Source organism: Polyodon spathula, chromosome 3 (genome assembly GCF_017654505.1).
Source record: "Polyodon spathula isolate WHYD16114869_AA chromosome 3, ASM1765450v1, whole genome shotgun sequence".
In the NCBI taxonomy this organism is placed as follows: domain Eukaryota; kingdom Metazoa; phylum Chordata; class Actinopteri; order Acipenseriformes; family Polyodontidae; genus Polyodon; species Polyodon spathula.
The window spans coordinates 20,572,997-20,599,393 of NC_054536.1; the positions used below are offsets into that span (position 1 = coordinate 20,572,997).

Genomic DNA, 26,397 nt, shown 5'->3' on the forward strand with positions numbered 1-26,397 from the left:
AGGATTTACTTGTACGTATTTGGTTATTTGCGATATAAAGCTTTGTGGTACCAAGACTGGATTGATTTGTTTTTCACCAGCTTTTTAAATGGGAATGGTATTTATGATGCATTTGGTATTTTAGAGTTACTGAGCACACTATATTCTTTTGTTCAACATGGTCCAAGTGTGAGGAAAAAAGATCTTATTGAAAAATGATATGAGTGTCAGGGCCTCAGACTCTTCGACGTTTGTTTAATGTAATCCTACATTTCTTTTTTCATTACTGTGAAGGGTTGAAAACATACATAACCCTGCATTTACTTTCAATTAAATCTGAAAACAGCACTTTCAGTCTTCTGCTATATTTCCTATCAACCCTTGACAGTACTACTGTAGAAGTTAAACACAAACATTGAAAAATGAACTGTCAAAATATTCTGACAGGATTCTAAATGTAGAAGAAATGGTTTATCAAGTAAATTACACAGATTTGCAGTTTCACAGAGCCACTGTCTGCTGTGCTGGAAGAGTCAGTTTTCTTTATGTTACATGTTACAAAATGTTACAAAATGTTATTCCCTCTTAGTAAGAACCTAACACTTGTTATAACATCAATAATCTAAATTCAAGCTTACATTTCTTGAAGCAAAATAAATTTAACTACATACACAGGTAATTTTACCCTTATTATAGTTGAAAACATACCAATCAGGTATGTCTAATTATTAGTTTTACATTATCATTACTGTTCCGCTTTTGTTTAAGAAGATAAAGATATAATAAGCATCTGAAAAAAAAAAAATCTAGTATCTAAAGGCATCAAATCTGTTCCGCTGACTGTTCCTTGTTTTCCAAAACCAATTTACTTGAAGTGCTCGCTTGTGATGAAACTGAATTGCAAAACAAACTAATAAAAAAAACTCCACACATTAGCACACTGTTATTTACGAATGAATCTGTCGCCCTGGGGAATATAAATAAATGATTTGATGTGAACTAAACAAGAACTCACTGAAACCTAGTTACTGGGACGTGATTTGTTGTTAGGCATAAGGAAAGCTAGACAGATTATTACTATTTTAGCAGAAGTAAAATGGAAAATTTCACCAAATTGAACAACTCTGCTCTGGGTAACTGGCAGAGCAACCACCAATGCTTCATGATGAGATTTCTCAATGTCAAATAAAAACCATCATAAATATATATATTTTTTTAATGTGTGGTGAGTCGCTGCTGCTGTTATCCTTTTGTCCTCTTTTCTGTGTTCATATCAAGAATCAGATCAGATCACTGATACCTTTTAAAAATGCATTTCCAATGAATTTATAAGTCAACCTAAATTTGAACCATGGCTATACAGGATAATATGTTTATTTGGTTATTTCATCATAGTCTCTTTAATTTTTAATTTAGTTCAGTCCCTGTGATCGCTGTAATACACAATCTATTTTGTTGCGTTGAGAGTGCTTCGGGCTCAAGGACCTTCTGTCACTGCTGTGCTCTGTCTATTAAATGTGCCTCTTTTTTCTCCTGCAGTACACAGAAGGTTGGTTAGCTTGTAGTGCATTCTATCATGCCTGGTGTTGAATGGTTATAAATAACTATACATCTGATTTGACAGTTCCTTTTTATTATTGTTATTAACCCCTGTGCCAACAGGCTAAACAAGCTCCTGAAATCAGCCCCCCCCCCCCCCCCCCCCCCTGCTAATCCTAGAAAATCATTCCCTAGGATAAGCCCATTCTACCACAAATATAACAAATTCTGATGCAGAGTGTGCCACTGAATGGTTGAGTGATTGGTGTCATTACGCTCCCATTATTATAATTTCAACTGATGAACTGTCAGATTATTACCAAATGTTATGGGAAAAACACAGAAAGCATTCATTAATATCCTCACAGTTGATAACAAGATCAAATACATTACATAGCAAACAGTTTGAACTGTGAAGCAAAAATAAGATGGCAGCTGCTTGTTAAGAAATGTTCCTTATGCAATTGATCCTTTTAGTGTAGAGCAAATATGACCCCCACAGACATTGACAGTCATCCTCTCATCGATCTCTTCTACAAAGATACTGACACACAGTTACCATTTGGTGCATTTTAATTCCTTATGTAGGGCTCAAGTTCAAAGATATGAAAGCAGCACACACATTTTTCAGCACTCTTTCCCAGTGATCTTACAAAACTGAATTGCGTTGTCATTTTGACACACATTCAAACAAGATATGATCCATCTAGTGACAAAGAGCTGACATTTCTAATTTTTATTTTTATTTTTTTATATAGTGACAGTTTTTAGAGGCATCTGGTTAGTTGATAAATGGATAATGGTCCAAGAACATGCTAGGAATTGTTCGTGACCAAAGACACAATTCACAGTGACATCTCTTGTTTGAGCCCATAATATAATTACTGTATGAGGGACAAGTGAACCCAAGAAGAACAAGTAGTGAATGGGGTGCCAGTAGGAAGTAGTTCAAATTCAAAACTGTGATCACTTTGATAAATGTATTACATTTTTGCATTGAGTAGCAGTCTAAAGTTGGCAAACAGTACATTTGGGCTCCGCATTTGGGCTTCATGTTGACACCCTTCCTTTCAGCAAGTCAAGATATGGTAAAAACATATTTACCGTTAAAGTGCTTTTAAATGGAAACATCTTCTGTATATGAACCATTCTTCTGTATGTTAACCGTTGTCCACAGTAAACAATACTACAGTATTTGCTCACTGAAAACAGCACCCTTATACTTTGATCCTGAAGACCTAATTTCAATCCTCAGATGTACTAACAGGTTCTTCCCTCTGATTAACCAACTTGAAGCCAGTGTATGCATGTTAATGGGAAAGCTGCAGCAGATTCTAAACATTCGGATAAACCACAAGAAATTCTGACAATGTCTGTTATTTGAGACCTTGCTTATTCTATAAAACCTGCATCACAACAGCTGGAGGTGTATTTGATTTTACTAGAAATGAAAGTGGTAAGGATTAGACAGTCACAGATTGCTGGTCATCTCTGGATAAGCACAAAGAAGAAAAGACATAACTCTCAGTCCCTCATCCTGGACATTAATGACAGTTAATTACAGCTTTTGAAATGTTTCTTTGAATTGTAAATATTTTAAGGAGCTGTTATCTTGGACAGTGCATACTGATTTTGCATGGCACTGGTATACAGTACAATCAATTAATAACCCAGCGTCATGGTAGTTTGTACGCATGCCACACAATCACAAATGCAAATAAGTCAACTGCACAATCATCTTCAAACACACAGTGAAATTGTCACATTTGTAGATAGTGTGCTTGCTAGCAACTTGCCTCAACAACTTTTTTGGTAGTTATGTAACAAAATCACAGATTAACTTAATACCTCAATGCACAATAATTGTCAGCAAGTCATTTGTATTTTACTGGGAAAGGCTAGTGATTTTACTGATTTTAAGCTATTTTCAGACAATGTGTCCTGCTTTCATTTCATTATATATCGTGTTTGTGCCAAATACCTGGTAATGTCCCAATTTGTTTTTCCTGCAGATCACACTGTTATTGATTTAAGGGAAGGCAGGAGCCATAAAATGGATAGTTCATAATAAAGTTTAAACTACAACAGTCAACATGGTTGGCTTTCAAAAAGTAAGGGAAATGGAGAGTTTTGGAAGCTGCAAGTCTTCTTTGATTTAAATGAATAACAGTGCAGTTAATTATCAATAAGACTGATCCATTGCAGCACAGGCACTTATTTTAATTGCAGACATATACTGAGTGCAATATGACAGTCCTAATTGCTCTGTACTATATTTGTCAGTGCTTGATTATGATTCTCAATTAGAACCATGTGTTAAGGACGTTAACTAAGTTTCAAGTGCAAGGATTCTGTGCTTAAAAGAATAATTACACAGCTGGCTTATCATGTAAAAATGCAATAAATACTACTCAGGTGTTTTTAATGTGTTAGAGCTGCTTTCAAATATACTGTAGAAAGCTTTCCAGTGACGTGCAATTGCCTGCCTGCTATTTTATAAGCTACGAAATGTAATTTTTAAAGACCATTTCTTTTTACTCACATAAAAAATGCCTGTAGCACAGGCTAACTGGCAATGTTATAGGTCATTTGTCAATGCCTCCTACATTGCTTGAATCCAATTAGCCTCCCACCACCCTGTCCACATAAAATAAATGAGGTCCAGTATTCTTTGCTTCTAAAAACTAGAAGTTATGCAGTTTCTTCTGCTGAAGGACAACATGAACTCAAAAAGACTCGCATCATAAGAAGTGATGCCTTGATAGAAATAAACATTGTTGATTTAACATCTGAGACTGGCTTGCTTTGTATTTGTAGTTAAGGGTCTTTTGATTTTAAAATTGAATACCAAAAGGGGGGAACAATGGCTGATATCTTACATACATTTTTTTATATTGCTTTTATTTATATTATATATAACTTATGAGATTTGTGACACTGTTAGACACATGTAGTATTTGCATTTTCTTTGAGTTTCACCAGCTTTACTTTCAGACAAGGGTTCTTGGCCACAAGACATCATAAAGATAAGTAACATTGCTTAGATCGGTCAAAGTATCTTAATAGTTGTAAGAGCCAGTGCCATCTAGTGATAAAAAATGAAACTTGATCCACAGTAGGTGTTCATTAGATGATGCTGGCACTTACAGACGTTGATTGTTTTTTTCTTTATACAATACAAGTTGTTCAAAGTGTGAATATTTCTAGAGAATTTACATATTGACAATCCACTAAATACGCAAGTTAACATACTGATTCTGTTTACCCACAGATATACACGCGCTACGGGAAATGTTACACGTTTAACTCTGGCCTAGACGGCAATCCAATACTGACCACACTGAAGGGTGGGACTGGGAATGGCCTGGAGATCATGCTGGACATTCAGCAGGATGAGTACCTTCCAGTCTGGGGCGAGACCGGTGAGCACAGCAAGACAACTGCCTTTATTTCTGGGGGGAAACGTTCACACACATAATCAGAGCTCTACTTTGGGATGAATTAGTCAACAAGAAATGCATTACTTTACCTTTGCTGTACTCTGTGTTGTCCATGTCACATCAATATTGTATCAAAAGTGTTATAGTCCATTTATCACTGGAGAAAAAATCTTTAAATAAATGGACTATTTATATATATATATATATATATATATATATATATATATATATACACACACACACACACACACACACACACACACACACACACACACACACACACAGTCTTTGAAGAGAGAAAGGTGGAAAATAAGCAAGCAAATGTACATGTTTATGCAGTTAAAGGTGTTCTGCAGAGGTCAAGGCTAGGGATCCTGCATTGTTTCAGCCTAAGCTACATCTGAATTTAAGCGCACACCATTTCAGTTCTGCAGCACTCCTTATTACCATAAAAGTGCATGTTTTCCAATGCATTTAATAATAAAACTATGTAACGTTGCTATCATATTCCTACTTTTGCCCCCTGATGGCATTGTGTTCTCATCTAACCTTGTTATCGATGCTCTTTATCAAATGTTGTGCTGCAAGACGTCTGGCTATCCGAAGCTTAGAAGATCCTTTGCCACCACCCCTACAGTTTTTCTTGATTTGCCTATTGGCAATGAATCTGAACTTATTTCAATCCTACAACTACAATTATATTACTCATTATACCTTTTTACACTGTAGCACATACATATTAAATACATAATACAACATTTTAACTGTGTAACCACTTCGGGCACCATTTTGAAGTGCAAAGGCAAATTAAAAAGAAAATATATAATAATAGTGTAAAGCAAGAGAGAAACTGCTCAGAACAATAATTGAACTGCTTCTCCCAGCTACTATGTTACTATTCTGGATGCATTACAATTGTTATATTCTTGTTGTGAGATATATTGGGTTGAAATTGTGAATGATACCAAATCTGGCATATTTTGTCTGTTACTATGTTGTTGGTCAAATAGGCTACTTACACAAGGCAACTATACTATACTGTATGTTACTTGCAACTACAGTAAGATGCTCTACTTATGATAGAAAGTCTCAAACAGGTAACTGGCTTCTTTGGGAAAGACCAACAGTCTCAGGCAACCAGTTGTGTGCAATTTTAGAAAATAGTTATTATGTGGGTTAACAAAACAACAAAAATATTATTTATTACTATAATAATATGTGTGTTTTCCATCTTTGGTCCAACAAACTGTAGATACATAAGATTATGCAGACTAATTATTATCTGGACCATTGAGTGATAAAGCAAAAGTATGACATAATGACAGTTTAACCTTCCACAGAGACAAAGAAATGGAAATGTTCAAATCCATTTGTTAACAATGAATGCACTAATCCCATTTTCTTTAATATGAGTTCATGAATGTGTTTTTGCTGTATTTGTTTTGATTTGGGAATCAACCAAAATGTGACAGTCCATGATAACAAAAGTAGATAAAGTAATTACTAGAATTTCATTTCATTGTTTTGAGTGTCTTCTTCATTGTGCCTAACTACGTCTAGCAGAAACGTATTCAATATAGCTACACCTTGCTTTAGGCTTTATTGGTGGTTTACAGTTGTTGATGTCACCTGTCAATTACTCAGCTAAAATGGTTTAATTACTATTTTTAAATTAAATGACATTGTTTTAATTCATGTCAGTGCTCTGTACCAGTTCACATGTTTGGTGACACATTTCATTGCATTCCTTGCTGGATGGACAAAGAAACAAGGTCAAGTCAAATCTCTACTTAACACATGCTGACCAACCTGCTTTAGTGAAAGGGCCTGTGTTCAGCACAGAGAGCTTTGGATACTGTGGGCCAACGTGGAGCTATTACAGTCCCATCAAAATCCCTCAGAGATTTTTGTGAAGAAAACTTAATTAAGACTCAATAAGAGGACAGTGAAAGGGTACTTGAAATATTTCAGCCTTAGGGTTGTATTCATATCCTTATATTCATTTACACATACCACAAGTTCAGGGTGGCATGACAACCTTGCAGCATAGATATTGTTACTTTTATTACAGCAACAAACTGTTATTTTTGTTCTTGCTAACACATCTAAGTACACTTTAGACATGGGCGTTGAACACTTTCTAACAAATCAGTCATTCCAAATTTTGGAGAAAGTATTACCTAAAAAGAAAACAAAAATAACTATCTATCTAGAAATGAAAATGTGTGGTAAACAATAATTGGACAGTGGAATGGCAATTAGAAGGGAAAAGTATTAGGTTACATCAATTACAGAAAGCATATGCATTAACTAGACTGTAATTACATACATTCCTTATGTAATTACAAAGTTTTACAAGTTATTAACCAGTTATTAAGATGCAATCATTGCCCTGTATTGTGGTATTACCAGGGCTGTGACACTCAGCAAGTTATCAAACAATCAGGCCCAGAGTTGATATCAGAAACTATACAACTAGTTTACAGTCTTAAGCTGTACTTTTTTTTATCCTGTACTGTCACATATTGAAAACTTGACTGATATTGGGTAAATAAAAATGTAATTTGGAGTGATGGGCAGGTGTTGCTATGAGAGCCTGCTGTTACCTTTTATGACCTGCTGTATTCACAGATGAGACCTCTTATGAAGCAGGGGTCAAAGTTCAAATCCACAGCCAAGATGAGCCTCCCTTCATAGACCAGCTGGGATTTGGTGTAGCTCCTGGTTTTCAGACATTTGTGTCATGCCAGCAGCAAAGGGTATTTAAATGAAGTAACACACACTACCCCCACCACCTTCACCAACCCCAACCGTTTAGGGCATTTAGTGGTTATAGTTTATAAATGCCTGTATTTGCACCCAATGGAAGTGTGGTGGTGTGTATTAAAACATGCACTATTAAAACTATATTTACAAAAAAACAAAGCAAAACAAAAAAAACATACAATAATTATATGTAAAAGTACTACAGGTCTTAAATGCAGAGTTTTCAGTCAGTTTCCCCATTGAGTACATATTTAGTTGTATGCTTTTAGAGATGAAAAACATAATTTCTACTGTTAGGACTTAGAATACTAATTTTGATAAGCAATGACACAATGGATTAATTAAATATTATCAGATTGGATGTCAAAAATAAGATCAATATTTAAATAACCATAATAATATATCTTGACTTTGGAATGAGATATAAAATGTAGATATGAAATGATTAAAAAAAAAAAAGTATGAATCAAGTTACAGCAAGGTTAGAATGCAATTAGATGCAGTACACACTGCACATTTCCAGTTGGCTGCAGATCAATAGTCTCATAATCAAATGCTCAAGTGAAATTGTTCAAAAGAATGACTGTCCTGATTAGGTGTGTGTGTGTGTGTGTGTGTGATACAAGGTAATGTAGAGCCTTTCATTGCTGTGAATTTATTTCTGCTGAATTTGTTGCAACAGTATGCTTTGAGATCTCAGTGAACACAGCACCAATAATTGATTCCTTGATAACTTAAACTGCATATTATTTTTGACAATCTGGTGGGATTGAATCTGTTTAATATCAGAGTCACATAATTGATGTAATATAATCACAAACCATACCAGATACAAAGAATACAGAGAAAGTGTGAGATATTGTGATGTGTATTACACCAAATATGGCAAGCAGCTAGTAGTCATGTAGTGTAATGGAATCATAAAGCAAGCTTACGGTGGTCCTCCACTATTACTGTATCCAACCGTGGACTGGTTACTTCTTTTCAAAATGGTGCTATACTTCATTGTGTCATCCATGTTACTTTTAACCAATGAATTCAACAAAAAGAAAGTCTAATAAAACAGATGGAAGTCCAGGTGAGTTATGAAAATAGGATGGGGGCTGGCATTCTAAATCAAATAACTGACATTGGAGAACATAACTGAAAATGCACAGAAAATTGATGAACGGGTAACCTTTAGCTATGTTCGAAAACAACATTTTTGAGAAGGTTATGTTTTAAACAAATCTGAAAAGGGCCACAGATTTTGCAGTGCTTATAAGTGCTTTAGCTTGGTATACATAACTTGAACTGATGACTGGCAGAATTAGACTTGACTATATATCAAATACCAAGTTAAGCATGTTAAGCCAATCAAAATGTATATTAAAAGATGAAATGAGAGGCAGATTAAATAAAGAATTCTGCACCATTTTAAAGTCTGTGTTAGTTCCCTGTGTTTTTGTTATTTTCAATCAAACTTGCAGATAGAGAAGGGCATCTCCCAAACAAACCACTATGTGAGAAATTGAATGTCTGTTTGAATCCTGTCATGTAACAGGTGCCCCCTCTGTGTCAAAGAAGGATTGGTTTATATTCTTAAAATGTTAGCTAGAAATAAAATCATTTTCTGATATTAACACATACTCGAAAAATCTAATAGTACATATAACAGTTCTGTGCTATAGTCATACATGTGATAACTAAATACATGGCTGCCCTCTAAATAAATATCTATTACAAAGATGGACTTGTGGTCTTTCTTGCGCATTACTCTGCATCCATCAGCATACTACCAATAGTTTACCAAATACATTCACACTCTATTACGCTGTTCTTACGGTACGGTGGTCCAAGAGTGCAAGACAGTGTCATCTGAAAAAAGGTGCAGGCGAATCTACAAAGATGCATGCCAAATTCACAGAGGAGGGTGGCGAATACAGAAAAACGTATGATGGAAATAAAAATGGGCAGCATCTGAAAGGGTGGTGAATAGAGAAGAGCATGAATAAATAGGGGTGACGGAAATAAAAATGGGCAGCATTTCCATCATACGATTTTATTTCCACATGACAGTTATCCATGTCCTATCGCTACTCATGTGGATGGACAGATGTACGCAATGCAGGAGTAAACAACACTATATTAACTGCTAGTAATCACCAGAGGGCGGGGTTGCTGTAGCCTCCATAACAGGAACAGGCAGGAAAAGTAAATGCAGGACTCAGAGACTCATGATATGTGGCTCAATGCTGGGGAGTGTACTTTTATTTATATAAAAAATGGAATAAACAATTACAAATAAAATATGCCTCTTCATCTGGATTTTAACAAAATAAGATTAAATAGCTTCAATAATATCTCAGGCAGCAATCCTTCATCGCCAAGCACCTACTGAACTGACTCTAACAGCCACTGCTGTGCTTAAATATGTGACAAGGGGTACATGCCTGTGAAGACCAGTTTTAGTATTAGTAATATGCAAACTATGGCTGCACTATTGTTTTTAAAAGCTGTTAGTGTACTTTGATGTATCAACATTAGTACTGAGATATATTACAGTCTGCTGTAAGGCTGCATTTAATTTTATTACATTTTGCCTCAGTGCAAAGTGTGTAGCAGTAAAATGATCCGTATTATTTGTGAGTAAATTCCAGCCTTGAGACACATGACAGTTTAGTCATTTGTATTATGCAAATCCTTCACTGAATTCTTAAAAACAAGAGCCACAATAATAATTTAATGAAAAATAGTTACTGAGCTTTAATGGTGCCTGCAGGTGGTTAGTTTTTATTACATTGGAAATAAGGTGTCAAAAGAATAATATGTATTGATGACAGCCCTTGTGGTTTTTAGAAAATATTACTTTTTGACTTCACAAAAAAAGTTAAAATAGATGTCGCTTGATTTAGACTTAGATTTCTTGATGTCACAGTGGATTCATAAAAAGAGATATTTAAGATAAAAGTACATTGCACTTCTTCATACAAATAATCATTTCTCGGGTATACTGTCTCAGTTACTGATATTACAGTACAGTATAAACAAGTACAAACTTTTAATCCAATAAGTTACCTTTTGAGGAGCTCTGCTAAGTTTTCTTCAGGGTAATACTATACTTGGTATTCAAATCATGCTTTATTCCAATGGTATTTTAATTTTTTTTTCCATAAGAAACTAAAAACTTTGTATCTAAAATACAGTATCATTTTATTGGACTTTAGAAAATACCATGAAGTGTATACAAGTGCTTATTTAAATTTTTTTTTTCCTGCATCTATAATCAAACCATGATAGGTTGCATATATATGTATCTACTTTAATATGCATATACAATATGTTAATTCTTAACGGGGAAACTTCTCATACCCCAAACAATTCACATAAACAGTTTTAAAGTTTTCTATCTTGTGGTTTAGAGAGCTGAAAACTATTACTGTTAAATTTGACAATCTAAACTATTGTTGAAAAAGCTGACAGGATATCATAGCCTCAGAGCTGCTTACACAATTTTGGTTTGTGTTGTAAGCACAATGTCATAAACACAAACTATACCGTCAAATATTAAACCATTTATGGGTAGTGCAAAATGGAAAACTTCTGAATTGAGTTACTGTAAGTATTGTTTTTTGTTGTTGTTGATGTGTGTTTCATTAGCACATAATCCGTCATGATCTGCCAGTTTTATCCAAAGCAAACACTGTCATTTACCATTCACATATCCATTTTAAATCTGCCAGCTTGATCTAACAGGGTTACACAAGAAATTTAAAATCACATAAAAAGAAACAAAAAATAAAATTCAATTCAACAAGATTGTTCACTTTATTATTTACATGTTGGCTTCAAATGTGTGAAAATACAGTATGCTATGTGGGACAGACACTACTTTTACAAATTTGTCTGGTTAAGGACATTGGTTTATTAGGCAGGTTCTAAAATAGATACATTTATAGGCCTCAGTCTGCTCATCTGTGTAGAGTTGTGCTTTCTTAATGAATCCATTCCTTTTTTTTTGTGTTTGTTTGTATGTTTGTTTGGTGTGACAATCACCTTCCCAGACGAAACAACCTATAAGGCTGGTATAAAGGTGCAGATTCATAGCCACAATGAGCCTTCGTTCATTCATCAACTGGGTTTTGGGGTCTCCCCGGGTTTCCAAACATTGGTTTCTGCGCAAGAGCAGCGGGTAGTGTACCATCCAGGTTTGCTGCATGCTGCACTGGAGCCCTTTGAGTTGGAATGCACCATGATGTCTGTGGCTTCACCTATCTCCACCACATTCTCATCTTCACTTCGAGCTGGCATGCTTGCTTCACATCTTGAAAGCACTTATTCTTTCCTGAGCGAGTGTGCGTGTGTGTATGGAAGTTGATATCTCAAGAGTCTGCAGTTAAAAGTGTGCTTGAGCAACTGGCACTTCATACTGTACATCAAATAATGTTAGATTATATTACCTAGTAATGTAATAAGGTCAAGTTTAATTGCTATTTAGTTTTAGGATTCTGTTATAAGCAATTGATAATGCATCTATGAATGTGTATAAAAGGTTTTAGCAACACGGTGTTATAAGAACATGAAACTAAGGCATTTAAGGCAACCTTACAATTGCTTTAAAACAGAATGCAAAGCTTATTAAAAGGGTTTGTTTGTGTTAACGTTATTTGCAGTAAGTGATGGAAGGCATAAACTCCCACACAATAGCCTGACATTCAAAATGTCCCCCAATACAGTAATAAAAAAACAAGAGTGTATGCAGTTAAAAATCTTTACTCTGTCAGTAATCCATCAGTAATCCATCTCGTATCCAACTGCGATGGGACCAAAGTAAGAGCAGATATGTTAAAAGGCTGATAAATGAATCCTGTTTTAAATACCATTATGCACAGCTGTAAAAATGACTGTACTATATTATTATTGTTTTGAGATTCAGATTTTATTAGGGAGCTCCCCTAATACCCTTGTTTAGAAAGATACAGGGTATTAATGGTTGTGACAGAGTAGCCGCCTGCCATGCGAATGCGTGCATTCGCTACGGAGATTGAGATGGAGATTGAAGTCGATACGCCCTGCAGTCAAACAGGATTTATTTACATATTGTAGTGCTGAGCTGCAGGGTTTCCAGGATGAGACAGACAACAGTTGCAGTTCAAAACAGTAGGAAACTGCTGCATTTATTTTTTAGCCTTTAGTGAACAAAGGCTCTCTAAAAGCTCGTAAACTCAACCTCTCTTAACTCTGTCTCAATTCTCCTGCCACCAGATCCCGCTTCTCTCTTTCAAATTGTCATCTCCACACACACACCCAAGTCCCCATATTTAAAAAGGGAGATAAGGTAGAACCAGGAAACCACAGACCAATGAATCTCACCTCCATAACATGTAAAATCATTAAATCAATCATAAGAGGGAATCTAGAAGTGTATCTATACAATAATGGCATCAAAGAGCCAAAATGGATTCAGAAAAGGGTGCACCTGCCTAATAAACTTCTTAGACTTCTTCAATGAAGATGCTGTAAGCACCTGTAAGCTGCAGCACCTCTGATATACAGATAGTGAACACAAAAATTAAAACACCTGGGTAAATGAGGGACACCAAGTATATTGAAGGCAAAGCTTCCACACAGGTGTGGCTCATGCACTTATTAAGCAAATAATATCCCAGCATGCTTAGGGTCATTTATAAAAATGCTGGACAGGCCTGGTTGCCTATAATTATGGCTAGCATGGCTGCAAGAGAAGACCTCAGTGACTTTGAAAGAGGGACGATTGTTGGGGCGCGTTTGGCAGGAGCATCAGTGACCAAGACAGCTCAACTTGCTGATGTTTCACGAGTAATGGTGTCTAAGGTGATGTCGGCATGGAACTCCGAGGGAAAAACATCATGAACAAGGGGCAACAGTGGGCGGAAGTGCATACTCCAGGATCGTGATATCCGTGCATTAAGTGCAAGGCAAAACAGGTGAGCAACTGCAGTCAATTGACTGCAAATTTCAACCTGGGACGCAAGCAGCCAGTTTAATCAAAAACGTCCACCGAGAACTCCACAGAGCGGGATACCATAGTCGGGTTTCAGTGCACAAATCGCTCATCACACCTGGCAGTGCACGTTTGCAAGTCCAGTGGTGCAAAGAGCACAAGCAATGGACCTAGCAGTGGAGAAATGTGATATGGTCAGATGAATCATCCTTCACCATGTTCTCGACAAAAGGACGAGTGCACATGTGGTGCCAACTTAAAGAAATCTACAGCCCTGACTGCTTGGTTCCAACATTGAAGGCTTGTGGTAGTTCCATAATTTTGTGGGGTGCATTTTCCTGGCATGATTTGGGTGCACTCATTCCCTTAGACGGCAAGGTCACTGCTAATCGTTACTTAATGGTACTGATTGATCATCTTCAGCCCATGTTGCAGCATTTCTTTCCTACCGGGGGAAGGGGGGGTGTCTTCCATAAAGACAATGCCACCATCCACAGAGCACATGTGGTTGTCCAATGGTTTGATGAGTATGACACTGATGTTATCCATATGTCATGGCCTTCTCAGTCACCAGATCTGAACCAAATCGACGCCTGAGACAGCGTTTTCCTCCTCCATCAACAAACACTTGCACAAACAAATTTAAAGTGTTACATGCTGGTCACAAAAATGTAAAATCCAAATACCGAATAGGGGGATAGAACTTGAGGAAGCACACCAAGAGAAAGATCTGGGTGTTGTAATAGATTCATCACTGTCAACAACTACACAATGTGGAGAAGCAATCAAAAAATGCAACTAGGATGCTTTGGTATTAGCCAAAAGTGTAGAGTACAAATCCAAGGAGGTAATCATGAGGTTGTATAAAGCATTGTGTCCAGTTCTGGTCAGCACAGCACCAAAGGGAGAGAGACCAAAGAAGAGCAATCAGACTAATCCCAGGATAGGACTGAGCTACAAAGAAACACTGAAAGAACTGAATTGTGGAACAAGAAGAATCAGGGAGGACTTGACTGAAGTCTTTGAAATATTAAAAGGAGTTGACATTGTTAATCCAAACCATTACGTTAAGCACAGTACAGAAACCAGGACCAGAGGATACTGTTGGAAATCAAATGGAGACAAACTCGGGACAGAGGGAAGGAGAAAGAGGAATGGGCTACCTTGTCATGTTGTTGAGGCAGAAACACTTGTATCATTTAAGACTCAACTTGACAAAGTTTAGAGATCAATCAACCCCTAAGAACTGGATGAGTGTAGATGAGCCCAATGGCCTCTTCTTGTTCGTAAATTTTCTTATTTTCTTATGTTGTAAAGTTTATTTTGATCCCCAAAAATTGTTAGGAGATGCAAATATAGCTATGTAACTCTGTATTGCAAAAGAGGTTAGCAGTTGAATTATCTTGACAAAGTATTATCAATACAGATTAGAAAGTGTTGGCTATAGTCAAGGCTGCATTTTATTCCTGGTTAGCTTCATGTAAATGGTTGGACATAGAGCAGCACGATTTCTTTAAAATGTGAGATGATATTTATATTATTCATATTTTGTATGTTGTTTGATAATTCACTACTGGTGAAAACAAAATGTCTTAAAAGGTGTACATAAAAAAGTATCACCACAAAGTATCTGAGAACATTTGTTGTATAATAACTGTAAAGAAAATGGATGAATGAATGTGACAAGGCAATGCTTCTGCTCTAATAAATATAAATATATATCATGAAATATCTCATTTTAGAATGTGATGTGCCATGAATTAAGCAATTTTTTTACCATGATAAAAATACAGCCAAGTGAGTTTGATGGTAGTTATGCATTGAAGGATCGACAATATCTCTACTTATTTTTGTAAAGCATTCTGATTCTGTTAGATTTATATGAAAATTAAACTTTACTGCAGTGTAAATCAAAGTTCAATAGGGTTTAGAAGGATCATGTTTTTTTTTTAATTTTATTTTATGATGAAATGCTTTATCGTGTATCATTAGCTTGCTGCTTTGACACCTTTTCCAGGAACAGTTCTTGCACACAACAAATTGATTTGTCTTCCTTGACCCAATTTACCATAAAACAGAAGGACAAGCTAAAAGACATCTTTGAATTATCACGACACTGGAGATGCACTCAAAATTATTATTATTATTATTATTATTATTATTATTATTTATTATTATTATTATTATTATTATTATTATTTTAATAATATTGTTTATTATATACAATATATATATAACAAAACAAGATGTATGTTCCATTTCAATAAACTGAAATAGTTTGACAGCGATGTTCTGTCCATAGAATCTTCTATCAAACACTAACCCTTGATAATTCTGACTTTAGTAGATTAGTGCTGAAATGAGCAAGCAAGGCCAATTATCCAAATCCAAAATACTGTGTAAATAAATCAGATATTTAGAATTTCATTGCCTTGCCACTTTATCAGGACATGTACATGTCAGGTTCAGCTGGGCATCATGATTGCAAATGTGGCAGTTTTATTGGATTGAGGTCCTTTAGTGTCTGGCATTTCTCTTAAATCATTTGCACACAATTCTGGTATGGCAGATGGGTGCATTATCGTCATAAAAAAAGCCATCGATCTTTGTTTGGTCCTAATAGTTTCAGTTGATGTGGAAGAGGTTGTTTGATTTTGCCGACTTTTACTTGACCTTTGGCTTTTAGTGTACAGCATTGTTTTGTATGAAGAATATTATAATGAGTATTATTATGATGAGCATTATTATAATGAGCATTTCTCGTGAGTTGGCTCAGAGATGGCACTGAACTATGAAAGGCCACCTGGGTCAAAAACAAGTTATTTAGTATGCGTTCGAATATTTAGTACACATATTGATTTGGACCAATCATAATACATATATCTAAATAAATGTAAATTAACTATACTTTTTCTACATAGTGGTTGGCCATTTTACAATTATGCAGCATAATTATAAGAGTAGCCAACCACCTTCGGGATAAAACATTTTTCAATTTCAGACATGAAATGCCTTTAAGAAAAGAATCAGAATAAGGAAGATTGCAAATCGTGGCAGTGAGAGATTTTCTTCAACAGTGCAAACATAGATTTGCTGAGTGCTGCCGACTTTTTGAGAGAGACAGTATTGACCGTGACACGGTTCAGTTTGTATTGTCAGTGCACACAATCGTTTTTTATTTTTTATTTTCTAATTATATTTATTTCAGTTTTACACTTATATATTGAGTTGTCATAGCTAATATTAGATTTAACATCAGATATTTCATCACTTGTTTAAAATTACATATTAGTTACATATTAGCTCTGAAGCTGCCTATTGATGCTCATCTCAGAGGATCTGGGGCTATTCATCTTTCACTAGACTTTACCAAATGCCAAGTCTATACCGCCACGAATTGGGCGGGAATGGCAGATGTAAAGCGACTTTTAATATGATAATTCATTACACATACTATTTTATTTAAATTGATTGGTTCTAATTTAATTTTCAGTGATCTGATTAGCCAAATTAGTACACATAATAATTATAATTACTACACGTACTAAAGTCTAGTAATAACGTCTACTAAATAACGTGTTTTTGACCAGGATGGCCTTCCATACTGAACCGTCTTAATTCCTGTGTGAAATGCTATGCCTGAAGCACTATAGTGGGGTGGATTGAAAGTCAACATCCCACGTGACTATATACCAGACCTGTTGGGTATATTTGCTGTTGGTGTTACACGCTTTCATTTTTTTCAAATACAATGGCTGCTCAAAAATGAGGTACTAATTGAAGTCTGGAATAAGTTAAGGAATTGTTAACTTTACGGGCTGACGAGGTGAATTCAGAAATAAAGGGACGGCTGCCTGATGCTGTGATTTATGGGCGAATCGCCATTGCCATGAAAACGATCTGTTGAATAACAGGTTTGAAAGTTCCCTTTGGCGGTGTAAAATGATCCCTTTGGTTGTGTGAAAGGGTTATGACAGTATTATGCTGTCATAGATTGCGCAATTTTGTGCTCTGTGAATGGATATTTTAAATATGTTTTGAAATGTCTCTTAGATGATTCAGTAGCGGCATTTGTCTATGAGCTGAAAAGCCTAGGTAATGCAATTAATGTTTGCAATCCCATTTCATCAAAAAACCTCACCAATACCTTATTGTTTCTGGCACTCTCTGTAACAACATCTTGAATATGAAATTACCTAATTGCATGTTCCATTTCTACTAAATGGATGACAAAAATCTTGGCTAAGAAATTCAATAGACAAATGTCATTTCCGTTACAAAAATAACCTAGGCTGTATTCTTTCACAGTAAAAAATGACTTATTTCATGGCACATCACAGTCTAAAAAATATTTCACTTGGCACTTTACAATACATTTTTATACATATTACTATTTAGAATGTAATCCAAAAAAAAATCTACTAAGAATAAGATAAACATAATAGGTTTTATAGACTGAAATATTGTAGCCTCTTGTCCTATCCAAGGTTCTGTGCATTTTCTGACTCTCCATTTCCCCAAATGTTCTGCCTTCCTCAGGGCTTCCTGTGTCACCTGTGACTAGTATTGCATGGTTTCTGCTTGTCTGTTCACTGAGCTTTTACTTACCAATTGGCTATGTACAGTAGCAATTACCTAATTATACAGTTATTTAAGAAAAATATATATTTCAGGATGTTTTGGGCATAAATTCTCTAACTTTTGTCTACATCCTAAAAAATAATATTTTCATTTGTGTGTGTGTGTGTGTGTGTGTGTGTGTGTGTGTGTGTGTGTGTGTGTTATTTTATATTTTTTCTGATAATTCACATGGGCCACAACTAAACATGTTTCTTCTGACCTGGTAACTCTTTAGCTGATGTACCTCCCTCCGCCCTGGGGGGACTGCAAGTCGACGCCGATAGAGTCAGAGTTTTTCTCCACCTACAGCATCACGGCTTGCCGCATTGACTGCGAAACACGCTACCTAATTGAGAACTGCAACTGCAGGATGGTTCATATGCCAGGTAAGATGAATCCAAGGACCATGCCAGAAACAACACATATCTACAGTGAAACATGCATACCAACAGCTTTGGTCAGAAATACAGCACACACATTATTATCATGTTTTATTGAGAAATTCAATCAAACTTTCCAGAGGGTGCTAGAATTTAAGCACACATATTTTACTTTTGCTAATGTGGTGTGTTTGGTGATGTCAAACTATGATGTTTGGATTTCACCATAAAACATGTCGAGCAATATTTATTTATATTCAGTTAACACCTCCTTTAAAATTGTTTTCATTTTGATGACAAAGCTGTGGCACTCAAATGGTAATGTAATGGTTCTGTAGTAAGAAGTGTCTGCAGTGACAGGACCTATTGATAGAATGCTACCACATATTTTAATATACCAATGGTATGAACCAAAATGGATCAGTACCAGGACACCACTGTATCAGGATCGCTGTGCAATATTTGTTCTAAATCCATTATGTTGTCATCGCGTGTCATCAATGGTTCACCTGGGTTTCCTTGGGGTAATAAACTGCAATTAAAATAGCATCTCTGTGGTATTTAAGAAAGGCATTATTGTTTATAATTCACTATATATCACTTCCTCTCAGGAACTCTGATGAAAGCACCTTAACACAGACATATACAAAATTATAAAAATACTATATCTGAGTAATTGCATTAAGAAACTCCAGCTGGGAGCTGCATACTCTTAAGGTATGTTGAATTCACCCCAGTTTTGTGTATTTTGCCCCTGCAGGTGATGCCATTGTGTGCACCCCGGAGCAATATAAAGAGTGTGCAGACCCAGCATTAGGTAAGAACCGCCTGTCTTCATTAGTTGTCCAAAGTAAACTATGGAGCACCATTTGTACCAAAATTACCATCAATTTATTTGTCAAGTCATCAACTCATTTATCAATTCATCAATTAATTTGCCAATTCGTTCATAAATTCATAGATTAATTCTTCAATACGTCCTTAAATTCTGAAAATGATTTTGGCTATTTATCCATCAATTCGTCAATTAATTAGTCAATAGGTGCATAATTCATAGATTCATTCATCAGTTGATTATTGAATTCTGAAATTAATTCGGCAATTCGGCCATCAATTCATCAATTAATTTGGAAATTCACCAATGAATTAAGCAATTTGTGCAGCAATTAATAAATTAATTAGTCAATGCATCCATACGAAAGGCTTGACTGGCTTCTGGGTGAATCGATTACAAATTTATTAATTGAAAGGTGAATTGCCAACTGTCAATCTTATAAATAGATATGCATTTTTTTTTTTAATAGAGTAACGTATAGCATTATATTTACGATACTGACTATAATTAAGGAATACATATGGGCTTCCTTATGAATAGTGCAAAACACAAAGCCATTCATTTTGATTCATGAATGAAATTTTGGGTAGTTTTATCTGCTGTATGTCATATTGGCACTAATATTTAATTTAACAGAGTCCCGACTAAAATAGTTTTGTTAGGGTTTTCTCTTAACACACATTTGTTTAGGGCTTTGTATAGCTGTGTTTTTTATGGGTGGCCATGAGTACTGGTAGCTATATTGAATTATTGGCAATTAACAGCTTTGTAGAACCGTTATCGTAGTTTTTGTGTCTGTGATTTAAAGGCTGGAAAGGTTAGAACGTAAATACACAGAGCACAAAAACGTATTTGTAGACCCCACGATCTACCCCTCTGATCTTGATCACACATGATCTACCCCTCTGATCTCACTATACATACAGATCTACCCCTCTGATCTCACTGTACATATAGATCTACCCCTCTGATCTCACTCCACACATGATCTACCCCTCTGATCTCACTCGACACATGATCTACCCCTCTGATCTCACTGTACATACAGATCTACCCCTCTGATCTCACTCCACACATGATCTACCCCTCTGATCTCACTATACATACAGATCTACCCCTCTGATCTCACTCTACACATGATCTACCCCTCTGATCTCACTCGACACATGATCTACCCCTCTGATCTCACTGTACATACAGATCTACCCCTCTGATCTCACTGTCTATACAGACAGATCTACCCCTCTGATCTCACTCCACACATGATCTACCCCTCTGATCTCACTGTACATACAGATCTACCCCTCTGATCTCACTCCACACATGATCTACCCCTCTGATCTCACTGTACATACAGATCTACCCCTCTGATCTCACTCCACACATGATCTACCCCTCTGATCTCACTGTACATACAGATCTACCCCTCTGATCTCACTCCACACATGATCTACCCCTCTGATCTCACTGTACATACAGATCTACCCTTCTGATCTCACTCCACACATGATCTACCCCTCTGATCTCACTCCACACATGGTCTACCCCTTTGATCTCACTCTACACATGATCTACCCCTCTGATCTCACTCCACACATGATCTACCCCTCTGATCTCACTGTACACACAGATCTACCCCTCTGATCTCACTCCACACATGATCTACCCCTCTGATCTCACTGTACATACAGATCTACCCCTCTGATCTCACTCCACACATGATCTACCCCTCTGATCTCACTGTACACACAGATCTACCCCTCTGATCTCACTCCACACATGATCTACCCCTCTGATCTCACCGTACATACAGATCTACCCCTCTGATCTCACTCCACACATGATCTACCCCTCTGATCTCACTGTACATACATATCTACCCCTCTGATCTCACTCGACACATGATCTACCCCTCTGATCTCACTGTACATACAGATCTACCCTTCTGATCTCACTCCACACATGATCTACCCCTCTGATCTCACTCCACACATGGTCTACCCCTTTGATCTCACTCTACACACTGATCTACCCCTCTGATCTCACTCCACACACTGATCTACCCCTCTGATCTCACTGTACATACAGATCTACCCCTCTGATCTCACTCCACACATGATCTACCCCTCTGATCTCACTGTACATACAGATCTACCCCTCTGATCTCACTCCACACATGATCTACCCCTCTGATCTCACCGTGCACACACAGATCTACCCCTCTGATCTCACTGTACATACAGATCTACCCCTCTGATCTCACTCCACACATGATCTACCCCTCTGATCTCACTGTACATACAGATCTACCCCTCTGATCTCACTGTACACATTGATCTACCCCTCTGATCTCACTCTGCACACCTGATCTACCCCTCTGATCTCACTCCACACATGATCTACCCCTCTGATCTCACTCGACACATGATCTACCCCTCTGATCTCACTGTACATACAGATCTACCCTTCTGATCTCACTCCACACATGATCTACCCCTCTGATCTCACTCCACACATGGTCTACCCCTTTGATCTCACTCTACACACTGATCTACCCCTCTGATCTCACTCCACACATGATCTACCCCTCTGATCTCACTGTACATACAGATCTACCCCTCTGATCTCACTCCACACATGATCTACCCCTCTGATCTCACTGTACATACAGATCTACCCCTCTGATCTCACTGTACATACATGATCTACCCCTCTGATCTCACTCCACACATGATCTACCCCTCTGATCTCACTGTACATACATATCTACCCCTCTGATCTCACTCTGACACATGATCTACCCCTCTGATCTCACTGTACATACAGATCTACCCTTCTGATCTCACTCCACACATGATCTACCCCTCTGATCTCACTCCACACATGGTCTACCCCTTTGATCTCACTCTACACACTGATCTACCCCTCTGATCTCACTCCACACATGATCTACCCCTCTGATCTCACTGTACATACAGATCTACCCCTCTGATCTCACTCCACACATGATCTACCCCTCTGATCTCACTGTACATACAGATCTACCCCTCTGATCTCACTCCACACATGATCTACCCCTCTGATCTCACTGTACATACAGATCTACCCCTCTGATCTCACTCCACACATGATCTACCCCTCTGATCTCACTGTACATACAGATCTACCCCTCTGATCTCACTCCACACATGATCTACCCCTCTGATCTCACTGTACATACAGATCTACCCTTCTGATCTCACTCCACACATGATCTACCCCTCTGATCTCACTCCACACATGATCTACCCCTCTGATCTCACTCTACACATGATCTACCCCTCTGATCTCACTCCACACACTGATCTACCCCTCTGATCTCACTGTACACATGATCTACCCCTCTGATCTCACTCCACACATGATCTACCCCTCTGATCTCACTGTACATACAGATCTACCCCTCTGATCTCACTGTACATACAGATCTACCACTCTGATCTCACTCCACACATGATCTACCTCTTGGATCTCACTCTACACACCGATCTACCCCTCTGATCTCACTCCACACATGATCTACCCCTCTGATCTCACTGTACATACAGATCTACCCCTCTGATCTCACTCTATACCAGTCTACCCCTCTGATCTCACTCCACACATGATCTACCCCTTTGATCTCACTCCACACATGATCTACCCCTCTGATCTCACTCTACACATGATCTACCCCTCTGATCTCACTGTACATACAGATCTACCCTCTGACCTCACTCTACACACCGAACTACCCCTGATCTCACTGTACACACTGATCTACCCCTTCTGATCTCATCACACCGATCTACCCCTCTGATCTCACAGAGTAGTAGTACACTCTGATCTCACTCTACACACCAAACTACCCCTGATCTCACTGTACACACTGATCTACCCCTTCTGATCTCATCACACCGATCTACCCCTCTGATCTCACTCTTCACATGATCTACCCCTCTGATCTTACTCTCCACACCAATCTATCCCTCTGATCTCACTCTACACACCAATCTATCCCTCTGATCTCACTGTACATACAGATCTACCCTCTGATCTCACTCTACACACCGATCTACCCCTCTGATCTCACTCTCCACACCGAGCTACCCCTCTCAACTCACTCTAAACACTGATCTACCCCTCTGATCTCACTCTACATATGATCTACCCCTCTGATCTCACTCTACACACTGATCTACCCTCTGATCTCACTCTACACATGATCTACCCCTCTGATCTCACTCTACACACCAATCTATCCCTCTGATCTCACTGTACATATGGATCTATCCCTTCGATCTCACTCTACACACCAATCTACCCCTCTGATCTCACTGTACATACAGATATACCTCTCTGATCTCACTCTACACCAATCTACCCCTCTGATCTCACTCTACACATGATCTACCCCTCTGATCTCACTGTACATACATATCTACCCTCTGATCTCACTCTACACACCGATCTACCCCTCTGATCTCACTATACACACTGATATACCACTCCGATCTCACTCTACACAGCGATCTACCCCTCTGATCTCACTCTACACACTGATCTACCCCTCTGATCTCACTCTACACACTGATCTACCCCTCTGATCTCACTCTACACACCGATCTACCCCTCTGATCTCACTCTACACACTGATCTACCCCTCTGATCTCACTCTACACACCGATCTACCCCTCTGATCTCACTCTACACACCGATATACCCCTCTGATCTCACTCTACACACCGATCTACCCCTCTGATCTCACTCTACACACTAAAGTAAACTATTTGTTTTGCTAGTGGCTGAGGTGATAGAAACTCCTTTTCTAGTAAGCTGAAAAGTTATTGCCTGAAGCGGTTTTGCTTGAGACTGGTTTCTCATTGGTTTCAATTTTAGTACCTCCTCCAATTGGCTGGATATGTTTATGCCTTTTTGGCGCAGTGTAGGATTAATTAAATCATTCATTCATTCATTCACTCATTCATTCATTCACAGGTCAATCGTGAAGTAATTATTGATGGATTTCCTAGTTAATTTATGAATTGATGGACATGATGAATAGTTTTGGCACAAATGGCACTCCATGGTAAACAGAGCCTAATTGCTGTGCTATTACTAAAGGATCTGTGTTTACAAGTAGCTCAGCATCTGAAATCTTTCAAACTTGAGGGATGGTATAAACTTGGATTATTTCATAGCAATTAAATGTTTGAATACAAGAGGCTACTAATCAAAGTAATCAAGCTGTTCCTGCACCTAATCAAATTGGCAGAATCAGAGCATTTAGAAATCAGTGTGCAAGACGGCTTAATTAAGTTGCTGACAACTCAATCTTTTTTTAATTTATTGAAAGTGAATGAACAGCAGATTCAACAGATTTATGTGGTTTGTTTAAAGATATAATTTGTTGAAATATGATATGTAACATAACCCTTTAGTCTCAAAACAAGTATCCATATTCAATATGAACTGACATTTTTCATACAGCTGTCCAACTGTCTACACCTCTGAACAACAGATTAAGCCAATCAGTAATTTCTTTTTACCCACCCGGGGGGGACACATTTCACTCGCAAAGAGGATATTGTGGAGAAGCTGGTCTTCAGAACCTCTCATGTAATAATAATGGATTTGCAAGCAGTAAGCTCTGGCCAACGTTACTACTGTATAACAACTTGTTTTTAGGCAGCACAGTGTCTGCTATTTTGTGAAGTTCCTAAACCTGTAAAAAGAGAATTTGCCCACTTCAATCCAGTCAGGTGCCACTTGTAATGCATTTCCCCATGCCAGGGACAGGACCTACTTTTTTAAGACAGAATATCCACCCAAATCTCATTATTTTTTCAATTTGTGTAGCTTGTAGAGACCTTGTAAAAGGTGTTGGGATCAGCTTTTAAAGATGTTACCGGAGACTGAGGGTTTCTTTGTAACTCAGCTGAGGCACCCAGGTTTATTACACACTTATTTACAAATTCATCAGTTGCAATGCAGCACACATAGCTAGATATAACAAAAGTAAAGTTTGCCATCACAGGCTGTGCGTATATACGGTATACACCTTGTGTGGACTCCCATATCAGGAACTCCAGTCTAGCTAACTAAAGTCTGTAACTAATTGTCCTGGTACCCGATACACTCTATATTCATAGTTCAGTTTTCATGGTAAAAGTTTCAAGGTCGCTTAACGAACACAGCCTAGTAATCCTGTCCACAGAATTCTGAATAGCATTCTGCCGTACAGGAACAAGGATTCAAAAGCCGCTCAGCTTCTCCTGGCTGACTTGATCTGGCAATTGAACACTTTGTAGTTTTGTCAGTAAAGCACAGGATTTGGCATCGAAACCTCACAGCTACTATAATATATCTTGATTCTCCCTTTTAACAATAAAACTGCATTTACAGTCTAAACCTATTACAGGTACACAACCCCTGTCACAGGCTGTGGCAGGCTGGCGAGTGAAAAGAGGCCCAGAGACAGACTGCAGTTCAAAAAAATAACTATTTTATTATAAATAAACACAAAAATGAAAGGGCACAAGGGCCAAAACAAAGCAATTTAAACACAAAGAAAGACAAAAAGCAAAACTTACAAAAATAACAATTTCCAGGCTGGGCAATGCCTTCACTGGATTCAAACTTTCCAAACAACCAAAAAGAAAACCAACCTGCTTCCTCAGCTCCCTCTCCCCAAATGAGAAGTAGAGGCCTCCTTTTATATCAGGTGGCTGGGCGCTGATTGATCGTTAATCAACCTAATCAACTAATCAACCCCAGCCACCTGAACATAATAAACCCAGGCAGGTAGGGGAAGTTAACCCCATCCCTGCCAATTTAAAGGGCAGAGCTTTGCTCTGC

General features: G+C 37.6%; 1 protein-coding gene across 3 annotated transcripts in view; it reads left to right on the forward strand.

Annotated features, from left to right (window-relative positions):
* Positions 1-26,397, forward strand: part of asic1c (acid-sensing (proton-gated) ion channel 1c) — a 291,132-nt gene that overhangs the window by 251,967 nt on the left and 12,768 nt on the right. For all 3 annotated transcript variants that reach the window (XM_041244645.1, XM_041244642.1, XM_041244643.1), the window contains exons 2-5: positions 4,790-4,940; positions 7,590-7,717; positions 18,542-18,692; positions 19,447-19,503. In XM_041244645.1, coding sequence (XP_041100579.1) covers positions 4,790-4,940; positions 7,590-7,717; positions 18,542-18,692; positions 19,447-19,503 — 487 coding nt within the window. The remainder of the gene's footprint in view (positions 1-4,789; positions 4,941-7,589; positions 7,718-18,541; positions 18,693-19,446; positions 19,504-26,397) is intronic.